At 40.9% G+C, this 24,889-nt stretch overlaps 1 protein-coding gene across 1 annotated transcript in view; it reads left to right on the top strand.

Moving 5' to 3' along the window:
• Positions 1-23,417, top strand: part of ADAM10 (ADAM metallopeptidase domain 10) — a 127,779-nt gene extending 104,362 nt beyond the window's left edge. Inside the window, exons 8-16 of the mRNA XM_075273509.1 lie at positions 1,899-2,082; positions 7,382-7,545; positions 11,665-11,848; positions 12,171-12,321; positions 14,337-14,520; positions 15,025-15,133; positions 16,785-17,005; positions 18,799-18,925; positions 21,105-23,417. Coding sequence (XP_075129610.1) covers positions 1,899-2,082; positions 7,382-7,545; positions 11,665-11,848; positions 12,171-12,321; positions 14,337-14,520; positions 15,025-15,133; positions 16,785-17,005; positions 18,799-18,925; positions 21,105-21,199 — 1,419 coding nt within the window. The 3' untranslated portion in view covers positions 21,200-23,417. The remainder of the gene's footprint in view (positions 1-1,898; positions 2,083-7,381; positions 7,546-11,664; positions 11,849-12,170; positions 12,322-14,336; positions 14,521-15,024; positions 15,134-16,784; positions 17,006-18,798; positions 18,926-21,104) is intronic.
• Positions 23,418-24,889: the final 1,472 nt, after the last annotated feature.

Genomic DNA, 24,889 nt, shown 5'->3' with positions numbered 1-24,889 from the left:
AAATAGTGTCTATGGTGACATATTTATTAACCATTTGTGTCAGTGGAGGCATTCATGCCATGCAGAACAATTTGTAAAAGTGGAAGGAAAGTGAGTGCGCTCTGCTAGCCTTCTTTCCCCCTTTTTTGGTCTTAAAATGGAAATGGTAGAACGGAGAAACTCTACTCCTTACATACCCTAGCATATGGAGTGTCATACTTTTAAAGCCGGGGAGGTGATGTATGCTTTGAAAAATTTATCAAATGGAGCAAAAAACCCCAAAAACTAAACAAACCTATAATGCCATGAATTAGACCTACATTTTTCATGAGGAGCGTAGCTTAGCTTCTACACGAATATTGAGGGACACTTATTGTTTGTATAATAAAAAGTTGCATCCTTTTCCAGTATATTTTATATATCAATTCCTCCTGGTTTTCTAGATCTCTGCTTGCTGTCATTCATTCTGTTACTTCCAGTGGATATAAGTCAGTCCATAGTCATGTGATTAATACAACGGTGCACAGCTCTTTACCAGACAGATGTCTGATTACTGTTCTGTAACTATAACAAGATGCATACCTGTGTGTATATCACATCACCATATGAATGAATTACTGCAGGCAGAGATCTAGAAAACAGTGAGATTTCGATACAGATAATATATTGTAAAATTATAGAAATTTTTAGGCTAAGGCCCCAGGTAGCGGGCCGCAGCATAAAAGCGATGTGGGAGAATCCATGGCGGAAACTCTTCTGCAGACTTTCTGATTTAATTATATCTTATAGGGAAACCACCGGCATTTCGCTAGGAATAATTGACATGCTGAGATTTCCAAAACCATGATGGTTTTTGAAATCTCAGCATTTCTGCTGCACATGTTTTTCTGCAATGTGTGAATGGGATTCGCTACACTTACACTACATGAGGCCCTGGCCTTAAACACTGTTGCCATGCTGCACACTTAAGGTACATTCACACCAAAGAATTTGGTCCTGTTTTTGAGGCTAATGCCACTACCAAAATCCATGCTAAATTCTGCCCTGAATCTGCCTTCAAGTGTTTTAAATAAGAGATATGTATCAAAGCAGTACACTGGAAAAAAAAAAAAAAATGGATCTTGCTGATCAGCTGCGGAACCTGCAGCACAAGATACCGAGCAGATCAGCCTCATTCTTCTAATTAGCAGGTGAAAGCCACGTCGGAACAATTGAAAAATGTTCAGTTATCTGAAGGGTCCCCAGCATGCTCTGCTACAGGGCAGTGTAGTGCAGTGGTATATTTATAGGTTTGTGTTCACTATAATATTGTATGTACATTGGTGTTACTGTGGCACTGTGTAGAAGACTGTGAACACTCTACCAGCTCTTAGGTGGCTACGGCATCCTCAAGTAACTTGATTTCTGCCCTTGCTGCGTGTTTTTTTTTTTTTTTTCTTAATTATTATTGGATTAAATGTTGAAGTTTATGTGGATGAAGCAGATCCTAGACACACAGTCAAGATAAGCCCTTTTCACTGTAAAAATAGTTCTGATGGGAATTTTGAGGTGTAACGGAGCAGGGGATTTTTTTCTGAGTTGCATAACGCTTTGTGACTGATCTTAAGTGACTGTCAACCATTCCCCACTCATGAGAGCTGACTATGAAAATATAAGTCATGTTAAAATTCAGACATAAGGTAACACATGCTCCATTGAGCCTGTATCATTCACCATATGTTACTAGTAATACAGCTTCAGGCTATGCTTCGGTGTATCACATGATCAGCATAGGATACTTGATGTGCATTTGGCAGACAAGTATTAATGAGATGATCTTTCATATTTCTGCAATGCTCAGAACCAATTGCCTTGTAGTATGATCCACCTTCCACAGTAGAAGTTTTTATTTACAAAGTAAGAATATTTTTTGTTTCTAGATCAACACTACAGCTGATGAAAGAGATCCCTCAAATCCCTTCCGTTTTCCCAATATCGGAGTCGAGAAGTTCCTGGAGCTAAACTCTGAACAGAACCATGATGACTACTGCTTGGCCTATGTATTTACTGACAGAGACTTTGATGATGGTGTCCTTGGACTTGCTTGGGTTGGAGCACCATCAGGTATTGTATTAATTCTGTATTATATTGGAAAGTTTCTACAAATACCAGCTTGCTTTTTGGTGACTGAGCCTGTTGAATAGTTCTTGTTCCTCGTTTTGCTCTTATTATGTAAATTGGAAGAGGAGTCCATTTCACTGCGGTCTTTTGTAGTTTTCTGAAAAGTAAATATCAGTCAGAAGTATAGCATGGCAAGAAGCCCAGAATACACACATACGCCATGACATGACATGTACGCCATCTTAGGCCTATATTTTCTGCCGTTATCCCTGAATCACATCAGGCCTCTTTCTGTTTGCTATGGTTAATCTATGAATATTGACATGCAGTGGATCTACATTCCACACCACAGATTTCTAGGTGGATTCTGCACATTTTTTCCCCTGACAGTTCAAGGATGAGATTTTCCACTTGCAAATATGTAGCAAATCTGTCCCTTGTGCATATTTCCTATTATGAGCTGAATTTACAAGTGGTGAAGGGACGTCTTAATATCTGAATTTCAATGCAGACTTTGTTGAAGGTTTTACTTTACACCATAGAAAAAGTAAGCACCAGAATAGAGAACTTCATGTCTGAGTTTTCCTCTGTAAGGCCCAGACTCTCTGATGTCCGTTGAACTGTTCTTGCTGATCCTGTGCTTGAGCAGTGCACAGTCACCTAACATAGTCTATAATACCCTGAATCCTCCTGGTATCAGTACGCATGTGGAAAAAGATGAAGATATCCAGTGCGGAGGATGTAAATTCCAAATCTATTTATTGTTCCAACAAACACAGCAAAAAAAATAAATCCTAGTGACTTACACACAAGCATGGATAGCATCACCTATCTCCTCTCTAACGCGTTTCAAACTGGACCCTCCCGTTCTTAAAGGGGTTGTCCCGTCACAAGGATCCTATCTATAATGCTTGTAAATGTGAATGTAAGACTTTTCCTAAATACAATGCTTCAGCAAAACTGCTTTGTTTGTCCACTATCTCACTTTATTCATTTTTTTGTGGCCACAGCTCTGACCTAGCTGCTCCTGAGTCAAGTGATGTATCTGCTGCTCTCAGGGGGAGGGAGGAGGGGCTAAGTGCACGGGAGCGAGCCTGGAGGGAGGGGGGGGGGGGTAGTTTACCCTTTGGGGGAAGGGGCCGCCAATACAGGGTTAGACGCCGGCACAAGTGAAGTCAGCAACATCTCTATGCTTCTGCCCTGCATGAAGCCAGCAGCGGCAGAAGCGATGCTGCTATTCTGGGGCGGGGGGGGGGGGGGGGGGGGGCGGAGGAGCGGAATAACAGCATCGCTTCTGCCGCTGCTGTCTTCATGCAGGGCAGGCACATAGCGATGTTGCTGGCTTCACCTGTGCCGGTGTCTAACTCCCCGGCATCCGCTGTAATAGGCGGATGCTGGGGACTGTTAGACGCCGGCACAGGTGAAGCCAGCAACATCGCTATGTGCCTGCCCTGCATGAAGACAGCAGCGGCAGAAGTGATGCTGTTCCGCTCCGGGGTCACATATGCAAAGCCAAGCGGCGAGATGCCGCCGGCCCTGCGTGCAAGCTCTTACACCAGTCTACCCTTCACAATGCTAATACAGACCCGCAGGGTGTCGGGTCTGTATTCGCTTTGTGAAGGGTAGACTGGTGTATGAGCACGCACGCAGGGCCGGCGGCATCTCGCCGCTTGGCTTTGCATATGTGACCCCGCCCACCAATGATGAGACAAAGCCGGAAGACAGAAGATTTTAGAGGAACGAAGACGGGTAAGTATGCGACGTGGGAGTACCCTTTTAATCCCTTTACATACACTGTATACATTTTCCGGCATATACTACTTATTACCTGAATGTGGATCTATCAGGCAGAAACATGTGCTTATTTAATCTGAAGCCTTTTATACAATTTTTTAGGGTTCCCATCCAATTGGTTACTGACAGGAAGAGTGATTTCACAGTGCCGAGTCATTCCTCAAATTGTGCAGCTCCCATATTGATATATGAGGAATAAAAATGAGATGACTTCAGGAGTCTTCTCACAGCAGGAGATGCTGTTTTTTTGCATTTGCAGCTTCAGGAAGCCTGCTGAGAGATGGCTCCTGAACAATGAAAGTTCTGTTTTATGACTTTCCACTTGTAGCGCACAGTAGTACAGTATGGTACAAGCATGTGACTTCTCCTTGCTGAATGACTTGCTTTATCTTCCCGAATTCTTATCTCTGCCTTCTACTGAAAAGCATATGCCACAGTTTAAAGCAGCTCCCCAGCTAGTTATTCAAAGGTTCTTGCAGAGATGTGCCGCAAGGTGCACTGTTAACTTACTGTATTTTTCTTACTACAAATATTCTTATCTTGGGTTTTTGCAGATTTTTTTTTCTGCCTTACAGCTGCTTTAAGTAAAAGGGATAGAATCCATAAAAGGATTTTTGTGCTTGTGGCTTTCCTGTTAAGGTTCCTACCTCAGTGTAGAAGTGCCTTTTCTCTATTTATTATTCCAAAAGAAAGCTTGAAGAAGCCATTATGAAAAAGGCCTTCCCCAAAATAGCAAACGTGAAGAGGAAGAGTTGAAGGGTAACTGCATCTTGGCATACGCTTTCTTGCATTGCAAAGGTGTTGGTGGTTGAAGTTCACTGCTTATACCCCATATGGGAATGCTTAGGCCAGAGATTGGTGACCGTGGTCATGTTATCCTTGGCATTTTAGGCATGGCACTGCAGGGAAAAGGGGGTGGTCTACTTGAACAGAGTACTGGGGGTAGTAGCCAGGAATTGTGCAAATATGTTTTGTATTTAAAGAGGACCTTTCATGGTCCGGGGCACAGGCAGTTCTATATGCTGCTGGAAAGCCGACAGTGCGCTGAATTCAGAATCGGTCCCAATACCGTAGCTCTTCACAGTCAGAAGGGCGTTTATGACACTCTTAGTAACGTCCGTATGCATAGCAGCGCCTATAGCGCTGTGCTCGAAGACCGGCTAGGAATGCCCCCTCCCCTCCTGATAATACTAGTCTATGGATGAGTACTGTGAGCAGAGGGAGGGGGCGTTTCTCCCCACTCACACAGTACAGCGCTATTGGCGCTGCTTGTACAGAAGGACGTTCCTGACAGTGTGTCAGAAACGCCCTTCTGACTGTGAAGAGCTAAGGTACCGGGACAGCTAGCTCTTCACCCGGGGCACACAATGTGAAAGTGCCAGGGCCACACGGTGGCTCAGTGGTTAGCACTGCAGCCTTGCAGCGCTGGAGTCCTGGTGTTCAAATCCCGCCAAGGGCATAAAAAACCATCTGCAAGGAGTTTGTATGTTCTCCCCGTGCTTGCATGGATTTCCATCCCATATTCCAAAAAAGACATAATGATAGGGAAAAATGTACATTGTGAGCTCTATGTGGGGCTCACAATCTACATTAAAAAAAAAAAAAAAAAAAAAAAAAAAATGTGAAAGTGCACGGTTGGCTTTCCAGCAGTATATAGAACTGGCTGTGCCCCAAACCAGTGTGTACCAGCTCATAATTGTGTACAAGGCAAGTCAGAGACAAAAAGTTCTACTGACATTTAGCCTAACATCATAATTAGTGCTCAAGGAAGTGGCTGAGTGAGGTTTGGAAAGAAAGGGGTCCACCAGCCAGCCATCTTAAAGCAATGTCTTTCCTAGCTAAGAGGACCTTAATAAAGCACATCTTGTTGTGGGTCCATTCCTCCTCTTAAACAGTCTCAGAAGACAGAAATCCAGTAATTTCCAGTACAGAGTTTTGGACAGTCTCACACAGAAGAGTAGAAATTTCTTCCCAAAAGGGCCCAATTTTGTCAGCAAGTTTGTAAAATGCGTTCTAATCTGTAAAGTTAGATAGGGGTTAAGTAGCATTAGACCCTACGCGCATGACCATGCCTTCCCCCACCCAGATGCGATGGTCCGGTTAAGATGCTTAGTCACACGACTGCGAATGATTGCCATATGATGGCCATTTTTGAACAACTTATTTCAAACCTATGAATATCTATAGATGTATTTAATGTCCTAGCAATGAGATTGAGATATATATATATATATATATATATATATATATATATATATATATATATAATAGTCATGGTTTTTCAGCGCCTAAATGATGTATTCACCATAGTGAGAGTACATTGGTTGTTGACTGGGTGAGATAGTATCTTGTATGGATGATTCTACAGTTTCCAAATATGCATTTGTTCAGTTTTTTGTGTAAATTTTAGTTTTATTAATATGAAAATGAGGGGAAAAATGCTTTGGGGAGTGCTTTAGCTTACATGAGCAAGTATCTGCTCTAGATTCCAAGCCAAAACACCTTCATTTACATAAAATTACCATTCATTTACATTCAATAAAGTAGCAATTTATATGAAAAAGGCGCTCCAAAGCAGAATAACATGAGCATATTTGGAAACTGGAGAAACTCCTCTGCAGGGTACTGTGGGTTGGGTTTTATAACCAATTTTGCAAGTTAGGAAAAGGCACAAGCATGTTTGTAAGTAGAACACTCCCCAGATGTACCAGAAATCACTCTTCTCCAAAGTCTGCAAGTGAAGGAACATGGGTTAGTGGTATATAAACAAAGCCAAATTTTTTTCTGGAGATTGTAATCAATATTAATAAGGAGAGATCTTACTAAGAAGGGATATGGGCGTATATGAAATCCTACACCATAGGGTCTCCATTGGTTTAAGATTTACAGTTGCTTCATATTTTCCGTAAATACCGATTTGTACATCTGTAATAGATGAAGAGCTAGAATAACTATATTTAATGTAGATCTCCAGCGGTATGCCATCAGGCCCAGGTAATTTCCCATAAGACTTCTCCTTCAATGTCTCCAAGATATCCTCCATAGTAAAGTCTTTCTAAGTAATCTCTATCCTCTGGGGACAACTGTAGTAACTGAATGTTGTCCAAGTAGGAGCTCAACTCTGCAGCCAAGTTTCTGTTCAGCGATGAGTATAAATCACAATAAAATACAATAAACTGGTATGCTATCTGGGCGACTGACTAAAATTCTCAACAGTCTTAACAAATCTTAAAGGGATTCTATCATTGAGAAAACTCATTTTTAACGAAGCATATATTTGCATAACTTTAGAAAGGCTATTCCAAATATACCTTTAATTTGTTAATCCTCTCAGCCGTTTTTGAATTAGCCCGCTTTTATTGATATGCTAATTAGCTATCTAGGAGCACCGGAAGTTCACTGAGCACTGTGTAATATGTGTACACAGGGAGAGGTGACAGTAGGGAGGTTGGGTTGTTGTTTTTTTTTGTTTGTGATTGAGATTGTATTTCCTGCACTCTACTTTCAGGAAGCTCTGGTGGAATATGCGAAAAAAGTAAACTCTACTCAGACGGAAAGAAAAAGTCCTTGAACACTGGAATCATCACTGTGCAGAATTATGGCTCCCATGTTCCTCCTAAAGTCTCTCATATCACTTTTGCACATGAAGTTGGACATAACTTTGGCTCCCCTGTAAGTAAGCAGTAAGATTTTTGAATTGAATTGGCAAAGATTCTTTCATTTAGGTAGTGCAATAATTGGAAAGATGTACTGTATATATTGCTTATCACTGTGGTGGTGGGATGTGAAGTAAAAGATCTTAAGAGATACATAGCATGAGTTGATCCTACCACTGCCCTGGGGGAGGACCTGAATGCAGGATGGGTGTGTATAGTGATGATGCAGCAGTGCTCAGCAATAGAAGAAAACTCCCCCTGTGCTCCAAGATCCTCATTTATATCTTAATAATATTATAAAGGTGAAAGTATGTGTGTTTGGATGTTTGTGTGTTTGGATGTTTGTTCCTCAATCATGCAAAAATGCCTTCACCGATTTGCGTGAAATTTTCACAAAACATAGTTCCTAGGCAGGATTGAACGATAGGCTGCTTTTCGTTCCACTCAAGCATATACATTTTGCCCAGGACACCCCCAAACCCCAAACTCACAGCATGAGCTCTACAATCCCACACATTTTTGACCACTCACACAAGCCACACACTCCCTATTGGCCTCTCAAGCCTAGCCCCTAACCCCACACTACAACATGTCAATACACTTGCCCACTTACACCCTCACCTTCATCTCCGTCCAGGGGGAAACCTCTTCAACGCTCTGGATCAGCCATCTTACGCTCCCCGACTCCGCCCACTTTTTGCTCTTGCTACGCGCATGCGCATCTTCCCCCTCTATACAATGTCTTTCTGCACGCCACAATTTTGTGGACACTGTACGCACAAAATCCTCTGCAGGCCGACACACTCCTCAACGCTGGTGGGAGCCTTCCCGCACCTTCCCAGCCCTCCACGGCTAACACATGGCCTTCCCGAGTCTCCACCACCCCTTCGGCCCCAGGACACTGCCTACCCGCCCTTCCACAGGCCCTCCAGGGCAAGGAGACTGGTAAGTCGCCATTCCGCCAGCGGCTACGCACTTCTCTCCTCACAGCTCCGCAGTATCGTTCTAACACTTCACTGCCTCTGCAGGCCGACACACTCCCCGATGCTGCTGGGAGCCTTCACCCACCTCCACAAGCCCTCCATGGCAAGGACACTGCCTTAACAACCCTCCTCAGGCCCTCCACGCCAAGGACACCTTGAAAAATCACAAATCTTTGTAAACGGACAATTAAGGACAGACACTAACAGTAAAGGACACTACAAGATGTCCCATTTACAATAATGCAAATTGTAACAGACACAGCTAGGCCTGCGCTGACGCTGTGTCGCGCAAACCAGGAACCCTGCCGCGGACCACGTCACAGGTACTAGGGGTGGAAGGGGGCACCTTCCTGGGGCGCCAAAGGGCCACGGGGTAGGTGGAAGGAGTGACCACAAGGTGAAGCGGGTAGGGAGAGCGGGGGGTGGCGGCTGCCAGGACGGAGAGGAGGTAAACAGTTCCAGCGGGCCGCACGGGGTAGGTAACAGGGCCCGGAGTAGGTAACACGGAAGAAGGGGGCATGCTGTTAGGGGGGGAAGTCGCCACGTTCCTGGGTCGCAAAGGGGCACGGGGTAGCTGGAAGGAGTGACCACAAGGGGAAGCGGGTAGGGAGAAAGGGGGGTGGCGGGCGCCAGCAAGGAGAGGAGGTAAACAGTTTAAGAGGGCCGCAAGGTTCGCACAGAGGGTCCATGGACCCTCGGAGGTAGGAAGGCTCCCCTGCGGACACAACAAAAAGGAACAAGCCTGCGCTCCCAGCCAGGTGCGTCACGCAGACAGTCAAGGTTCCGCGGACGAAGCCGCGGGTAAAAGCTAGTAAAGAATAAAAGTACTTTGTTACACATCCCTGGGGCTATGAAAGATTAAGGTATGTTTTTATTCTGCTAACCACATTTACAGCACTATGGGAGCAGTAGCTGGTGTCAGTGAATAGACTCCCTTTAAGGCAGCATACAGACTGATGTATTGTACCTGTGTGATACTGTTCATATTTTAGAAATGGCACTCGGCAACCCTGCATCTGTTGAACTTGCTCTACGATGGGGATTTATGTACTGTAAGTACAGACAGTTGAATGAAAGTACAGTACATTAGTCTGAGTGCATGCAAATTGTGTGGTGACTCAATTATGCCAGTATTTGCCTTAAGGTAAGAGTACAACATTTGATAGCTTTACATTTTTCTACTGGACGCCCCAAATTGTTGGTTAGGTACCAATTTATCCAGGGAGTTATAACCACTTAAAGGTTTTCCCATCTTAGAAAGTTATCCTCAATCCCTAACATAAGGCATAACTTGTGAAACTGTGGGGGAAATCTGAGCACTCAGACCCGCACTGATAAGGAGAATGGGGGAATATTTCTCGCTTATATCACTGGGGGACACAGCACCATATATAGATATAGACCCGGCCACTAGGAGGCTGACACTAGGAGAATGAAAAGCTGTCGACTTTTCACACTGGGCTATATCCTTTCCCAAAGTCAGTTTTGAACCTAGTGTTGTAGGAGGCAGACAAGACCAGATTCGGGTCTTTCTGTCTTGCATCCATTTTTCATGTGTCAGCTCTCTCGGACAGCTTTTGACGCCTCCTGGGATGTTCTGCTCAAGTTTCTTCTATCTAAGTCTGCAGGCTGCTGCTTGAGCTTCATGCTCACTTCTCTGGTTTTCCCAGGCACCTTCTGTGCCATCTGCCAGCACAGGTTGGGCCGTGAGGTTCTGTAGGCAGTTGCGCTGGTTGTTCGCTTAGCCGTGTAATTCCCACCCTTTAGGACTGCTTTGGGACATCCCATTGGGGCTGTGTCCCCCAGTGATATAAACAAGAAAATGGGATTATTTTTTAAATTTTTTTTGTATTCGCCGTAAAATCTTGTTTTCGATTTACTGGGGGAAATAGATCCCACTTTTGTTTTTTTTTTCCCTGCTGTTCCTGCCTGAACTGCTTTGCTTTTTTTTTGGGTACAGGATGTGTTGGCGTGGTTGGTTCCATGCTCTTTTTGCTCTTGGTGTCTATTGCAAATAATGTTGGGGTACAAACAGACTAGCAAGTTGTCTGCCCAGTGGGCAAAGCTGACAGCTTTTCATTCTCCTAGTGTCAGCCTCCTAGTGGCCGGATCTATATGGTGCTGTGTACCCCAGTGAATACATCGAGAAAAGGATTTTACGGCTAGTACAAAAAAAATCCCATTTTTGTGCTACACTATTAATTGCAATGGGAACACTGGAGATGGCCTAAGCACCTGGCCATCCCCTGTACTCCCATTGCAACTAATGCAGTGGTTCCTGTGTTGTCATGATCATTTCCGACCAGAGACCCTACCGATCTGCAATTTATCTGTATAGGGGATGATTTGGTTAGATCGGCAAACCCCTTTAAATGAAGCAAAAGTACATTTTCTCAGCCATTCACTATGCTTGTTTATATGGTAGATGTCAGAACACATCTGTAGCACAGTCAGAGATTTCTTGGTACTGTAGCTTACAAACGTTTTGCATGTCATATGTTCATTATAGTGTGTGTGTGTGTGTGTGTGTGTGTGTATGTGTATATATATATATATATATATATATATATATATATATATATATATGCACACACGTGATACATACATGGATACACATACACAGATATTTTGTACATGCACATCAACTGGCAAGAATGAAGATACACATAAAAATACAAGATAACTGTCCCCTACAATAAACTTTAAAAATAGTAGAGGTCAGTCGGAGTATATATATGTAAGTATACAATCTTTTTTGCTCTTTCAGTGCACAAAAATGTTTCTCTGCACGCAAACCTTCATTATGGTTGTTCCAAAAACCATTTTATTTTAAGATCTTATGTACTATGTGCCACTTTGTCTTTTCCTCAGCTTTGCTTACTGTGTCGGTATGTGGAAGATTATAGTTCTCATCATAAACAGCAGTTAATGCATGATAGAGCTGCACTTCCTATACACCTGCCAGAAGCTTTAGAAAATAGGACTATAAAGCGTTTTTTTTCTTCGAATGTCTTCTTCTCTCTCATACTACATCAATGTCTTGAATTATTTCAGATTACTCCTTATTGGTTGCACTTGCAATGTTCTTACCAGATATAAGAATGCAATCATTTTCCTGTATTAAGATGCTCACATGTTGTCTTTCCCCACAGCATGATTCTGGCTCTGAATGCACACCAGGAGAGTCTAAGAATGTGGGATTTAAGGAGAATGGTAACTTTATCATGTATGCCAGAGCTACATCTGGGGACAAGCTTAACAACAACAAGTTCTCAATTTGCAGTGTCCGTAATATTAGTCAGGTCTTGGAGAAGAAAAGGAATTTTTGTTTCGTTGGTATGTATACATATTTGTGTTAACTTTATTTTTTTAATATCCACATATTGGAAACGTTCTCATTGTTTGTTGTCTTCTGTGATGCTGAAGAAATTCGGGTGGTTAAATCTGCCTCACCAACACTTACCTTATATTCTGATGTAGCAAAGTGTGTGTTTATTTCTACACTACTACCACTGTCCATATTATTTGTAGTGCCTAAAAACATTTATTCATAGTTATCAGAGATTACCTAAAGTACGGTGTGTTTCTTTGTACATGTATATATATATATATATAGATTTTTTTTGCATATTGAAGTATATTGCGTGTTTTGTTACAGAGTCTGGTCAGCCTATCTGTGGTAATGGTCTTGTTGAGCAAGGCGAAGAGTGTGATTGTGGCTACAGTGACCAGTGTAAAGACGATTGTTGCTATGATGCCAACCAGCCAGAAGACCGGAAGTGTAAATTAAGACCTGGCAAACGCTGCAGGTGAGAATATGCCTTGTGTGTTGTGTACACTTTGGGCAGCATGGGCACAGATTTTCTGTGAAGACAATAGCCACAGATTGGCATTGAGCTGTCAGTATGATTAAGTGTTCCTATTTCCATAATCTGATGGGAACTGTTAAGCATGACATTTTTCAATTATTATACACATTCTGATTGCTTTGTGTTGTGAAATGATTTTTTATTTTAATCAAAATTTTTGCTTTGATCCAAACACACAATTTATTATGAAACACTGATATAACTTTTAACGCTTAGTTGGCACCCAGTGGAAGAAAATCATCCTCTAAAATGTTGCTAACTTACATTTTGATGAGGGTTAATCCTTTAGTTGTCTCAGTTCTTACTGTTGCAAAGTAAATGTAAAATGCAGCTGACTTATACTGCGTGTCTCTGAAAATAAGCCCCTCCATGATTTTTCAGGATTTTTGGAGTATGCTTAAAATATAAGCCCTACTCTGAAAATAAGCCCTAGTTTACAGCTCGTAAATGTTCAAGCAGCCATATATGTAAAAAAGTAAATAAGAGTACAGCAGAACCCTTAGGGCCCCTTCACACAGCGTAAGCGCTCGGCTCATTTCGAGCCGTACACGCGAGCGCTTCTAAACACTTCCCATTCACTTCAATGGGAGCGCACGTAAAGCCGGCTTTACGAGTGCTCCCATTGAAGTGAATGGGAAGTGTTTAGAAGCGCTCGCGTGTACGGCTCGGAATGAGCCAAGCGCTTACGCCATGTGAAGGGCCCTTATAGTAGATCCATCATCAAGGAAAGCGGGCACCCTCAAAATAATCAGACATTGACTTTAAGGGAGCTATCTGTACGAGATGGCACTTGCAGCCTTGTTTTGAGTGTAAGGGGGTCTGGTGAGTGAATTGTTTCTGGACAAAAATAAGACATCCCATGAGAAGCCTTAAGCCTGGGAGCAAAGAATAATATAAGACCTTGTCTTATCTTTGGAGAAACACGCTATATATATTTTTTGTGCTGTAAAATTTCATACAAGTCTCTTCTAGGACCATGCAGCAAAAAAACTTTTTCATCTCCTGTATCCATGCGTTCATAGAAATTATTCATGTAGGTAGTTTAAGTTTTTTTTTTTCTGCACACTCACCAGAGCTGAGCTGCAGTGTTGTAGTTTTAGAGAGATGGGTTAAAAGCCTTTCACATCCATATATACACACCGAGCAATGTTTTTTATATGTATGAATAAAACACAAGGTGAATCGCTCATTAAAGGCGTATTCCCATGACGCTTGTTCACCAACCTGCAGGTTGTTGTGCGCTATTCACTTCCTGCTTTTCTCGGCACATTCGTGGGCAGGGTTTCACTTGCACAGGATTGGTTGTAAATGAATTACCACAGTGTGAAGCTGATGTCGCAGAGCTGGATTTGAGTCAGTTTGCATTACATACAGAGATAGACATCCTATCTCAGCCCTTGTCAGCCAAATTCAATTAAACCGACTGATAAGAGCTCAGAAATCCTGGAGCTCTTACCTCCCCTATCTGAGAAGTTCTGCTACTTATCAGACACAAACAGCTCAGAGCTGCTCCCAGCCCCTCCCTCCCCCACCTAGAGCAGGCAGCTACATCACTTGACAAATCAGCAGATAATCCCAAGGGCCATAGAAACAAAGTGTCAACAATGAAGTGAATAAATTAAGATAGCGGCCAAACAAAGCAGTTTTGATAAAGCAATGCATTTAGGAAAAGTCTTAAACCCACATAAACTAGCAGTATAGATAGGATCCTTGTGATGGGATAACCCCTTTAAGACGACATCTGCATTTCTTCATCACTTTTTTCACAGTAGTTTGAGGCTGGTTTTCTAAGTTTGGGGGGGTTTTATTTGCGGGTTTTATCTTAAAAAAAATAATTAAATTTAAATAAAAATCATAAAAAAACTTCAATGTGTAGAGCCAACCGCAAGGCAAGAACTGAATTCTAGTTCTAAGTGATTATGGATCGAATTTACTATCTGCATAATGTGTTTTAGTCCCAGCCAGGGCCCTTGCTGTACTGCACAATGCACATTCAAAGACAGTGCTCAGAAATGTCGTGAAGAATCGGATTGTGCCAAGATGGGAACCTGCAATGGTGTTTCTGCACAGTGTCCTCCATCTGAGCCTCGTGAAAATTTGACTGAGTGTAACCGTGAAACCCAAGTCTGTATCAAAGGGGTAAATATCAGATGAGCCAGCTCACACGTGTCTTTTTTTCATGTTATGTAATCAGTTAATCTCCGCTTCTAGTTTAGTTGTTGCTGTTCCATAATCTTGAGTGTTTTATTGTGTAATAAACCTGCTTGTCTTTCACTTTTATACTGTATAAGGCACGTCACTCTGTTTCTACTACATCAGATAACTGTCCAGGACTGCTGTTCAGAATCTGGTGTATGTTCTATGCATATGTTGAGGTCCACAAGGAATACTGAGAGATATCCACTCTAGGTCCTGTACAATAGTGCATATAGTTCTAGACTATGACACAGGCTAGAACTGTACACACTATGTTTGTGTATGACCTGTAAGAGGACGTGCAGATTATACACGTATTTGCATGTCCACAGCTTAATTCTGCAGCATTTAAGTCCATGAAATTTTCTTAACCTTATGTACACACTGCAGTTTTTTTTCTCACTAACGTTTTTCCCTCCACTAATGTTTGTTGCGCTTGTCTCACAGCAATGTGCAGGATCTATCTGTGAGAAGTACGGGTTAGAGGAGTGTACATGTGCTAGTACCGATGGGAAGGACGATAAGGAGTTGTGCCATGTCTGCTGTATGGAAAGATGTGAGTCTTTTTACACTTCATTACAAATGTAAAAAAAAACCTTTAAAACCAACAAAAAGAACTTAGTACTTTTATACAAGTCATGACATTGTTAGATTCTTTCACTGTGGACTACTGCTCTGGTTTTCAGTCCATTTTCCCTCTTGCTGGTTATATCTTGCCATTTCTTTTGACTTGGACTATTTGTCTTAACAGCTAAGATTATGATGGACTTTACCATTCTCAGGTTGCTGATGGTTGTCTTTCCTGACCTGATAATGCACAAGTCTACTGGGCTTAGCCGAGCATGCATGTGTTGTCAGTAGGGGAAGGTGTATATACCACATACACATCAGATAGTCGCGTGATGGATTCATATGAGGTTCAGTCAATGTGAATGTCCATGTTTTGTCCACCAATGTAAAGTATTTAGTCCAACATTCTAATCTCTAAGGTAGGGTTTACACTACCGATTGTGTCCGCTCAGAAGGTGTCTTTTTTTTTTTTTTTTTTTCAAACAGATAGGAAAGTCCTGAATGTAGGATTTTTTTGTCTGCTTGAAAAAACGGATATGGTTGTAAACAGACACTAAAGGACACAAGCTAAAATCCCATTGAAAGAAATGGAAATTGCGAATGGACCAGCTAGTGTCTGTTGCTAAAATCTTGTGCGAACAATAGCCGCGGACACCACTGGTAGTGTTAGCACCCTCTTAAAATTATATGCTAAGTGAGAATTATAGATTTTTTTTTAAATTTACACCCACACATAGAAATTGGATAATCCCATCACATTTATAGTTCTACGATTGATGGCCTGTCCTTAAAGGGGTATTCCCACCTCACATACTCATCAGTCTTTACTGCTGTAAAATGTTCTTTCTTCCTGGTTTCTTGCATCATTTGGTGGGCGTGGTTTCACGGGCAACCTGCCATTTAGCTCCACCCCCAAATTCGTGTAGCTCCGCCCACCCATATTGGACTGTGAAGTACAGGCAGCAGCAACTCCATTCTGTGTTACATACAGTGACTGCCTGTCTCTGCCATAATGAACACAATTGAATTAGCTAGCCTGATAACTGGGAGAACAGAAGAAATGAAAGCAGCTCCTCTCCTCTGAGTGCAGGAAGCTAGGTCATGTGGTGTAGACACAGGAATAGCTAGATACACAGGCTCGCTCCCCTGCACTTAGCCCCTCCTCCCTCCCCCCTGAGATCAGCAGATACATCACTTGACTCATGAGCAGCTAAGTCAGGGCTGTGGCCACAAAGAATTGAATAAAGTAAGATAGTGGACAAACAAAGCAGTTTTGCTGAAGCAATGTATTTAGGAAAAGTCTTACATCCACATTAACAAGCAGTATAAATAGGATCCTTGTGATGGGACAACCCCTTTAAGATAGGAATCAATATAAGAATTCGGATAACTCCTTTAAATGCATGAATGGAGACTCGTTAAAATAAATTTTAACATAATGATGTAAACAGGAATGATTTCTTTCAATGAAACATACAGTATATTAAAACTTGCATAATGAAGTAATTGAAAACCCATTTACCTGAGATCTAGTTCTGCTTTCGAGGAATTTTTCACATACGAGCAGTGGCCAGAATGTAGATTACATTGATATTTACTACTGTAGATGTAATTTATACTGTGTTTTCTGCTTGCAGTGAAGCCTCACACATGTGCCAGCACTGGCTCTGAGGTATGGAGGGCCTTCTTCAAAGGGAAAACAATTACTCTGCAGCCCGGGTCACCTTGCAATGAGTTTAAGGGATACTGTGATGTGTTCATGCGATGTCGATTGGTTGATGCTGATGGTCCACTAGCAAGGTTGAAAAAGGCCATTTTTAACCCAGAGCTTTATGAAAATATTGCTGAATGGATTGTGGTATGTATGAATTTCCATCTCTTCTGGCTCTCTTCTAGTTTTTAATGATTATGTCAGTTGGTAAAAGTATAACCATAGTAAAGGGCTTTTCCAGGATCTGAAGATTTTTGATACTCTTATCCTATCTGTAGGATAAGTCGTCATTATCAGATCAGTCATGGTCACACACCGAGGCCCCATACTGATCGGATGATGTGGCTGCTGAAAGCCATATATGAAGTATATGGCCAGAAGCAGCCCTGATCCTATTCAGGTGAATGATATCTGGGCTGCAATTCCAGGTGCCACCTCTACACTGTACACTTGGCAAAAAAAGCATGTGCACTCAGCCCCTTGATTATAATTTGTTCAGTCTAAATAAATAGTCAACTGGAGACTTACTGTTCGGTTGAGACGGTGTCTGGCGTGGAAGCCTGTAGGATGCACAGGAAAAGGAAGCTCCCTCCGGCTGGAGCTGCAGCAAATGAAAAAGAGGAAAATCCGGCACCCAGGATTCCAGTATAATAGCTGATTAAAACTTAGTTTTTTGTAGGACAACCATTTTACATCAGCACCACTACAGATTAAATAAAACATTACACAGTCTGCATTGACATCGATGGACTGTCTATATTTTGCATGGACTTGCCAGTCCATTCAGAGACCTCATATCTATGATGTATATTCTGACTAGACACTCTTATATGGTCCAGATTTATCACAGTGACTGATGCCGTGGGATAAATCTGATGTTTCTGTAGTTGGTCTGATCTGCATTTATTCCACCTATTGGTTGGTTTTCTTTGCACCATTTTGTGCCATACATCCTTTTTCAGACAAGGTTAGAAAACACACAAATACATATGGTGCAGAATAATAAATGTGGATAGCTTAGTAAATGCCACCCATTGTTTGTAGCTACTCCGCTATTGAGGAAAGTCCTAAATAAGGTCTCTACTCTGTTAACCTCGAATTCCAAAATTCTGAGTTTTTCACAACAGACAACTCCTTAAAGCTTATATTTGCAAAGGAATCATGTGATTTTTTTTTTTATTTTATTTTCTTTGTTTGTGATCACTATAATGAATTTCTTTTATGCAATCTCTATAGCCATGTAACTGCTGTTCTAATCTGTAAGCCATTTTTCTAAATCCTGACTGAAAGCCAGATTGCCAAGTATTAAACATCTGTGAGAGATGTGTACTGTAATTTTTTAACTGAAAGTAATGTGTCCCAAAGCTGCTGTATCTAAAGCCTATTACTTTGTTTCCTTTCGCTGATTTCGTTCATCTCTTTGCCTTCCAATAGTCTTTGCAGCAGTCTACAGACAGACAGACTAGGCGCCACATTTGGTGGCATGATTATAGATATAAGCAGCCTATCCTTAAAACTGTGTTTTTTGTGTTTGTCTTTTTGGGGGGTTTTGTCGTCATTGTGACCCCACTGATTTTGTAAATTCATGACTACCTGACAGAACGCTAATGGAAGCTGTCAGTCTTGGTGTCCATCATTATATGGATCTGTCTTTACTTTTCACTGTTATGTGATGGAATAGAAGAACATACAGTGACTCTGATGTGAGCTTAGCCTTAGAGTTCATATGGACTTTAGAATCAAATCCTGCTTGGCATGGCTTAGCTAATTTTTCTTTTTATGACTTTGATGTATAGAGACTAATAATTTTACTATCTCAACCACTCCACTGGCTTTAGGTTTTTCTAAGGTATTGGTGGTTTACAGTTTGTAAATTTTATACTGAAAATGTATATATTATATCTACCTTGTGGTTTAATTATTTTCTGCTCTTCTTTTAGGCGCACTGGTGGGCTGTTCTCCTAATGGGAATAGCATTGATAATGTTGATGGCCGGGTTTATTAAGATATGCAGTGTGCATACACCAAGCAGCAATCCTAAGTTACCTCCACCGAAACCTCTACCAGGTGAGAAGACAGAAAAATAGATATTCTGATGGCATTATTTTACAATGCCTTTAATAATGCTCATGTTTTGGTCTTTGTTTCATAAATGGATAGATTTCAATGTTTTAATCATGGCTAAGAATATACTACAGAGAAATGTGTGAGAAACTGCACATAGAAGAACTACTGTGTATTTTTGCCAAACCTCCCTGAGATGGTTATAAACTGTGTTTAAAGAGGACCTTTCACGTTCTCAGGCACATGCAGTGTACTACACCGCTAGAAAACCATCAGTGCACTATCGGCTTTCCCTTTCTGTGCTATCGGTGTCTAGCTGTTCATGGTCAGAAGGACGTTTCTGACAGTCAGTCAGGAACGACCCTCCGCACAGTAGCGTCTATTGCGCTGTACTGTGAGAGGGGGTGTTCCTTAACCCCCAGCCATGACGCTGAGCGATGGAACGCCTCCTTCCCCTACTCCTGACTGTACTCGTTCATAGACGAGTACTGGGTGGGCGTTCCTCACCACTCAGCGTCATCACTGGGTGGTAAGGAACGCCCCTCTCACAGTACAGCGCAATAGACGCTACTGTGAGGAAGGGCGTTCCTGACTGACTGTCAGAAACGCCCTACTGACAGTGAAGAGCTACGGTAACGGCACCGATGGCCCTTCATTGGGGGCACAGAACAGGAAAGCTGATAGAGCACTGATTTCAGTGCACTGTCTGCTTTCTAGTGGTGTATTACACTGCATGTGCCCCAGGAGGTGAAAGGTCCACTTTAAGGCTAAGGCCCCATGTAGCAAAGTGCTGTGGAAATGCACTGCGTTTTTCATTGCATTTTTTGCTGACTTTCTCTGCATACTTTCTGTCCATTTTATATTGCCAGCTCTTCCTCAGGTATAATTGACATGCAGTGATTTTTTTTTCTGCAATGTGTGGATGGGATTAGCCAGTATCCCATTCACTTTTACAAGTATTGTAAAATGCTGCATTTTTGGAATGTGGTGCTTCAGCCTAAAGGTGTTTTCTAGAACTAGGAAAAAGTGACTAAAGGCATGAAATGCTTTGTTATATGAATGAATAAACATAACTGAGTGCCTTTATGTGGGTGTCAGTACCTCCTGTTTTTTTGTTGTGATTTTTCAGTGCTTTTCCACCTACTAGCAGTTTTTGTATTCATGCCTAGTATAAACGTGTGTGTATGTGTGTGTATGTAAACAAAAATGTCACTTTGAAATAAACCCACTGACTGTTTTTGGATATTTTGGAGTGCTGCAGGAAGGGAGCCATCCTCTTTTGGATTTGCACCCATAATTCTTTGTTGTGTTGCCTTGATCTTTTTTTTTCTATCTATCTGCTCTATCTGGTCCCATGATACAACACTTCCCAATAACCTCCGCAGGTGTAACTGACATGCTGCGCCACGTAGGGCTCACAATGTACATTTTTCTCTATCAGTATGTCTTTGGAGCATGGGATGGAAATTCACACAAACATGGGGAGAACATACAAACTCCTTGCAGATTTTTTTTTTTTTTTTTTTTTTTTTTTTTTAAGCTTTTGGCTCGATTTGAAATCAGGACTCCAGCACTGCTAACCACTGAGCCACCTTGTGGCCCCTGACATGCTGCGCTTTCTAAAACTGTGACAGCGATTTCTAAAATCACAGCATTTCAGCAGTGTGGCTGGGCTTTAAGGAACGCCCCCCTGACAGTATAGAGCTATGGACAGTACTGTCAGGAGGGGGTGTTCCTCACAGCTGTCAAACACCCTTCTGACAGTCAAATGCTATCTGTAAATGCACTGATCTCTCTTGCATAATAGAAAAGCCGTCAGTGCACTGAATTCAGTTAGTTAGATCAGTCAGTCACTTATAACAAAAGACTGTGAACTGACATGGTGCATAAAACCTTCATCAATGAGCAAAGTTGATCATCCCTATATAGACATCATTGATCTAGTTTGCAGAATGTGTATTTCACTTTTGGATTGTTTCCATTTTTAATGTTTATGCCGCTACGGTCACATTTGTGTTGCTATATGGTTATACAACATAATTGTACTGGTGGAAGTATTTATCACGTCACTTTTCCTTTTTAAAATTGCTTTGTTTGGGAAGAGTTATCTTTATATTACAATTTCAACCATTTTTATTTTAGATCTACTGTGCATTTAACAATCTGTATGTTTTCTTTCCAGGCACATTAAAGAGAAGACGACCACCACAGACAACTCAGCAACCTCCACGCCAGAGACCACGGGAGACATACCAGATGGGACACATGAGACGTTAACTACAGCTTTTTTTGCCTTTGGTTCTTCCTAGTGCCTACCATGGGAAAGATTCACTCCAAAGAAATACCTACAAATCATCACTGTTCCCCTTAGTAAAACCAAGAATTGGATCCTGTAATGAGGCGGTCTAGAACTTCCATCACATACACAGGAGAAGGAGTTCTTAACACATTCTCTCTTAACACTGTTTAACTACAATCTCCTGATGAAGAAATTAACCAGAGGTTTTTAAGAAATCTTCTTTTTAACTTATCTAATGGCATAAAATAATAGAATTGCTACCACGTGTTTTTATGCCCCCTTCATTTTCTTCAGTTCCAGATCACTTTCAGTGAAATTGTCTTTACTGAATATTCGCTGAAGGCAAACCCTGTCTTTTTCCCTAACTGCCAATCGAGGCTAGGAAGGTAGAGGCCACTTCAGCATTGGAGAACATCTCCTGCCAATGTACATACTTTGTTATATGCAGACATGTAATTATAATGTACAAGCATAAGTCTATGTGCAATTGTAAAGAAAACAGATAATTGCAATATGGATATGTTACTTTGTATTATAAATCTTGTTTTGGGTTTTTTCAACTGTTAACGAAGACATTACTGTTTAAGTGACATACTCAGGATAACCGAGGATTTGGTGTATAAAGGAGACGGAAAATATATATCTATTTTTTTCGGGAGATGCTTTCATTAGCTGAAATGAGTATCCATCTGCATTTTCCTTACTAAACATCTTAGGACCAGAGATGGTTGAAGTGCTCACCCTTTATTTCTTACAATGAGCCTCTATTTCACAGACTTGAATGTTCTGCAAGCTGTCTACAGATGTATGAAAACTACAACCACTCTGGGCATCAGGACTCTTTGTATTATGTTTTTTTGTTTTGTTTTGTTTTGTTTTTTTTGTAATTTTTTTTTCTCTTTCTGGAATATTCAGCTAAGCCAGTTTTGTTAGTCCCAAACTGCAAGAATTTTAGGCATGTATTTTAATAAAAACAAGCCTATTCTAAGATTGTTAGCTTGCAAAGAAGTTCATGAAGTAGATTCTTTAGACTCGCTTGTGTGCTGTAGTAGGAGGGTACGGTATTCCACCCTACCTCTACCTATCGGTAGTGTCCTCAGCATGAGGCTTGAATGAATAACCACTAATACTTGGTTAAAAAAAAAGCATTATTTTATTAGATTTATTTATCCACTTTCACTAGATCCAAATAGAAATTCACACTGTACCCGTGTCTAAAGTTAATATATTCATCCCATTGTTGGAGGAGAATGCAAATGTCATTTTCCGTGCATTCAGTGCTATGCATGTCTTTGTACGGGCATTACCAAGAGCCTTCTAATTTCTTTACTTCCAAGAACATATGTGGCCATTGTATTGACATCAAAATTGATATTTTTGTGTCTGTGCAAGTTTGGTCTTGTTTTTTAAAATTTGGCTTTAAACACTCTTATAGTCAGTGTGACTTTCATAGCAGTGTTTTCTTTTTGTCTGGCAGAAGGAGAGTTATTGATGAAATATGAGGTTTACACATCCATTCTCATCTTGACATGCCAGCAAGGTATAAAGAAAAAAAATCAAAAACACAATTTCTTCCTTGTAAAATTGTACAGTGTGTGTGGAATTTTTTTTTTCCAAAAAGAAACTTACATCTTTTTCTACAACGGTTTAGAAACAATTTTGTACATGCAATCCCAGTCTGGTAGATAGGAGACTAAAAAGAATTCTGAAACAATCTTTAAAAAAAAAAAGAAAAAAAAAAAGGTGAAAAATATCCGAAAAAGTTAAAAAAAACAATATAGTGTAGTTTTTGAAATCTATTGAATGCAAATGTTGTTGGATGGATAAGGTGGGATAAAAGGATTTTAATTTTGAACATGGTTTATTCGTAGCTTTGTCAATGTGATAGATCCTTACGGTGTATCATTTTGTTTTTTCTTTCTTTTCTTCTTTTTTTTTTCTCTTTTTTTTTATATTTTCTGTGGTAAGGTTTCAGGAAAATTCCCAGTTTTATTTTTTAATTGTAATGTTTGATGAACCGAAATGCACTGAACCTCTCCACAGTACGTCAAGTTGTGGGAAAAGAAGCAGAAGAGCAGCAAATTAAATCTAATACTACTGTCAATTTAATGTCCACTGTGTTTTATACAGTATTTTTTTTGTTCACTTTTGAAATTTTTACTAAAAATTGCAAAAAAATAAAAAGTATTGTGCAAACATATGTAAAAAATTTCATTTTTTTTTCCTTGAAATTTGACTTAATAGATACAATATAAAATAAGTATGTTATTAAGATTCAAGGGAAGTATCCTTTAAAAACACTTTTACTATGTACCAGCACTTGCCTTTCATGCTGTAAATATTTTAGTTTGCAGACATTTTTATTACATTGTTAGGCTGAGGTCCCACATTGCGGAAACGCAGCTTTTTTTGTTGCAGACGTTGTTGAGGTTTTTTTTTTTTTTTTTAGAATGGCTACTAAAAGAATGGGAAATCTAGAGGTAGTTCTTATACCTTCTGTTCAATCCACTCCTGGCTTTGGCACAAAAAACTGCAACAAGATCAGCAACAACAAAAAAAAAAAAGGCTGTGTTTCCGCAACATGGGACTTTAGCCTTAAGTAGACATTAAAAAGGGCCAACAGAATAGTACACTTGAGTAACATATTTGCAATATGTCCATGAATTTAAGAAGTCAAAAGGACAGAGATGAGTGAAATTTCCTTTTCCAAACAAAATTTGGCGGATCTATTGGAGTTGAAACGCTTCACTTACTGGTATCTTATGAAAATTGCAAATGAGGTCTTTAGAGTGAATGCCTTGCCTATACAAAAAGTGTCCTATGTGATATTCTGTCAACTACTAATAAGCTCTGAAGTGTATTCTTCCTGAAAAGGAGGATTACAATTCAATCTAGCAGCTGGTATGTTAGAGGAGGACAAGGAATATACTATCTTAAAGCGTAACTAAAACTTGTTGGCAACTTTTTGATTTTCTGGCAGTTTTGTGTCATTAATACATTTTGGCTACTTTGTGTGAAATCCTGCAATGTTTTTCTTTCATTTGCTTCTGTATTGAGAGCTTTCTTACCTCTTGCTGTGTAAGAATGAAAGAATAGAGTTGAATCATTTCACAGAAAGGAGTACAATTTAATTATATTACAAAACATATTAACTATACAAATACTGGCAGAAAATAAAGTTATCTGAACATTTAGTTATGCTTTAAAGGGATCCTATCACTCAGACATGATCTTTTCTAAGTACCACGTCGGAATAGCCTTAAGAAAGGCTATTCGTCTCCTACCTTTTGTCATCTTCTCCGCGCCACTGTTCGCCTACAATCCTGGTTCTTGTTGGTATGCTAATAATAAGCTCTCTCGCAGCATTGGGGGTGGGCCTCTGTGTTAAGACAGCTTTGGGAGCGTCCCCAATGCTGCGAGAGGGCTCTCTCCTGTGCCGCCTCCTTTTCTTCAGCTGCGTCATCTTCCTCCTATTCTTCTGGCGATGGGTTGTAACTTCTGAGGCCTCGGGCCTTGGACGGAGCAGTCTGCACATGCCCACAGGCCACGAGAAAATGTCCGCTTCCAATACTGTGCAAGCTGCCATTTTCTCGTGGCCTGTGGGTATGTGCAGTCTGCTCTGCCCAAAGCCAGCAAGGTCCAAGATGTTCCCTGTACTAGCCACTCGC

This window comes from Leptodactylus fuscus, chromosome 5 (assembly GCF_031893055.1).
Source record: "Leptodactylus fuscus isolate aLepFus1 chromosome 5, aLepFus1.hap2, whole genome shotgun sequence".
NCBI classification, from domain to species: domain Eukaryota; kingdom Metazoa; phylum Chordata; class Amphibia; order Anura; family Leptodactylidae; genus Leptodactylus; species Leptodactylus fuscus.
The sequence above is the reverse complement of the archived record's forward strand: the minus strand, read 5'-3'. Positions and strand labels throughout refer to the sequence as shown.